This window comes from Apteryx rowi, unplaced genomic scaffold (assembly GCF_003343035.1).
Source record: "Apteryx rowi isolate R43461 unplaced genomic scaffold, aptRow1 scaffold_662, whole genome shotgun sequence".
NCBI classification, from domain to species: domain Eukaryota; kingdom Metazoa; phylum Chordata; class Aves; order Apterygiformes; family Apterygidae; genus Apteryx; species Apteryx rowi.
This window is the reverse complement of record NW_020450941.1, coordinates 471,749-472,789: the sequence shown is the minus strand read 5'-3', so window position 1 is coordinate 472,789 and position 1,041 is coordinate 471,749. Positions and strand designations below refer to the sequence as shown.

General features: G+C 65.0%; 1 protein-coding gene across 1 annotated transcript in view; it reads left to right on the top strand.

Annotated features, from left to right (window-relative positions):
* Window positions 1-783: 783 nt before the first annotated feature.
* The window catches only part of BOLA3 (bolA family member 3), a gene marked incomplete at its 5' end in the record, with an annotated part of 2,863 nt that continues 2,605 nt past the window's right edge, over window positions 784-1,041 (top strand). The window contains one exon of the mRNA XM_026085280.1: window positions 784-925. Coding sequence (XP_025941065.1) covers window positions 784-925 — 142 coding nt within the window. The remainder of the gene's footprint in view (window positions 926-1,041) is intronic.

Here is a 1,041-nt window from a genome sequence, read left to right as displayed (position 1 = left end):
GCCTTCCCCTCCTCCTGGTGCCCCCTTACTCCTCATCCATCCTGGTAATGGCCATGGAGCCTTCCCCTTCTCCCCGTGACCCCCCCACTGTCCCGTCTCGCTAACGGTGCATGAGCCTTCTCCTCCTCACCGCGATCCCCCTGTCCCAGTGACTCCCAGGGCAGCCCTTCCCTCCTCCTGATGACCCCCCTGTCCCCGTAACGGTGAGTGAGCCTTCTCCTCCTCACCGCGATCCCCCYRTCCCRGTGACYCCCMGGGCAGCCTTTCCCTCCTCCTGATGACCCCCCCGTCCCCGTAACGGTGACAGCAGCCTCCCCTTCTCCTGGTGACCCCCTTGTCCTGCTAATGGTGAATGAGCCTTCTCCTCCTCACCGCGATCCCCCCGTCCCGGTGACCCCCCGGGCAGCCCTTCCCTCCTCCTGATGTCCCCCCAACGGTGACAGCAGTCTTCCCTTCTCCCGGTCCCCCCCGGTCCTGTCCTGGTGACAGCAGCCTTCCAAGTGCCAAAAGTAACGGTGAAGGGACCTTCTCCCCCAGGAGCTCCCTTCCCAAGGGCGATGGTCCCCTCTTCCCCTCCGCCAGCCGCCGCGGTAGCGGTTTTGGGGACGAGCCCCGGCGGTGGTGCAGGCACCCCCGCGYGCCCCGTCTCCCTGCCGAGAGCGGTTCTCTGTGTCCCCGCAGGCCCGGGCCGCACCTCCCGTGCGGGAAGGGAAGGCGTCCCGGCTCCGCGGGGCGCCACGGCACGGCACCCGCTGCGCCGCGCGCCCCGGCGGGTGCTGACGGCCGCCTCTGCTCCCCCAGCTCTTCCTGCGATGCAGCGCCTGGAGGCCCTTCGCCTCGCAGAGCGACGGGGAGGCCCGAGTGGCCCGAGTCCTGCGAGAGAAATTCCCCCGGGCTTCTGCCATCAAAGTAGTGGATATATCAGGTAAAAGACTACTTCTTCTTCTCTCTCTTTCTCTCTTTCTCTCTTTCTCTCTTTCTCTCTTTCTCTCTTTCTCTCTTTCTCTCTTTCTCTCTTTCTCTCTTTCTCTCTTTCTCTCT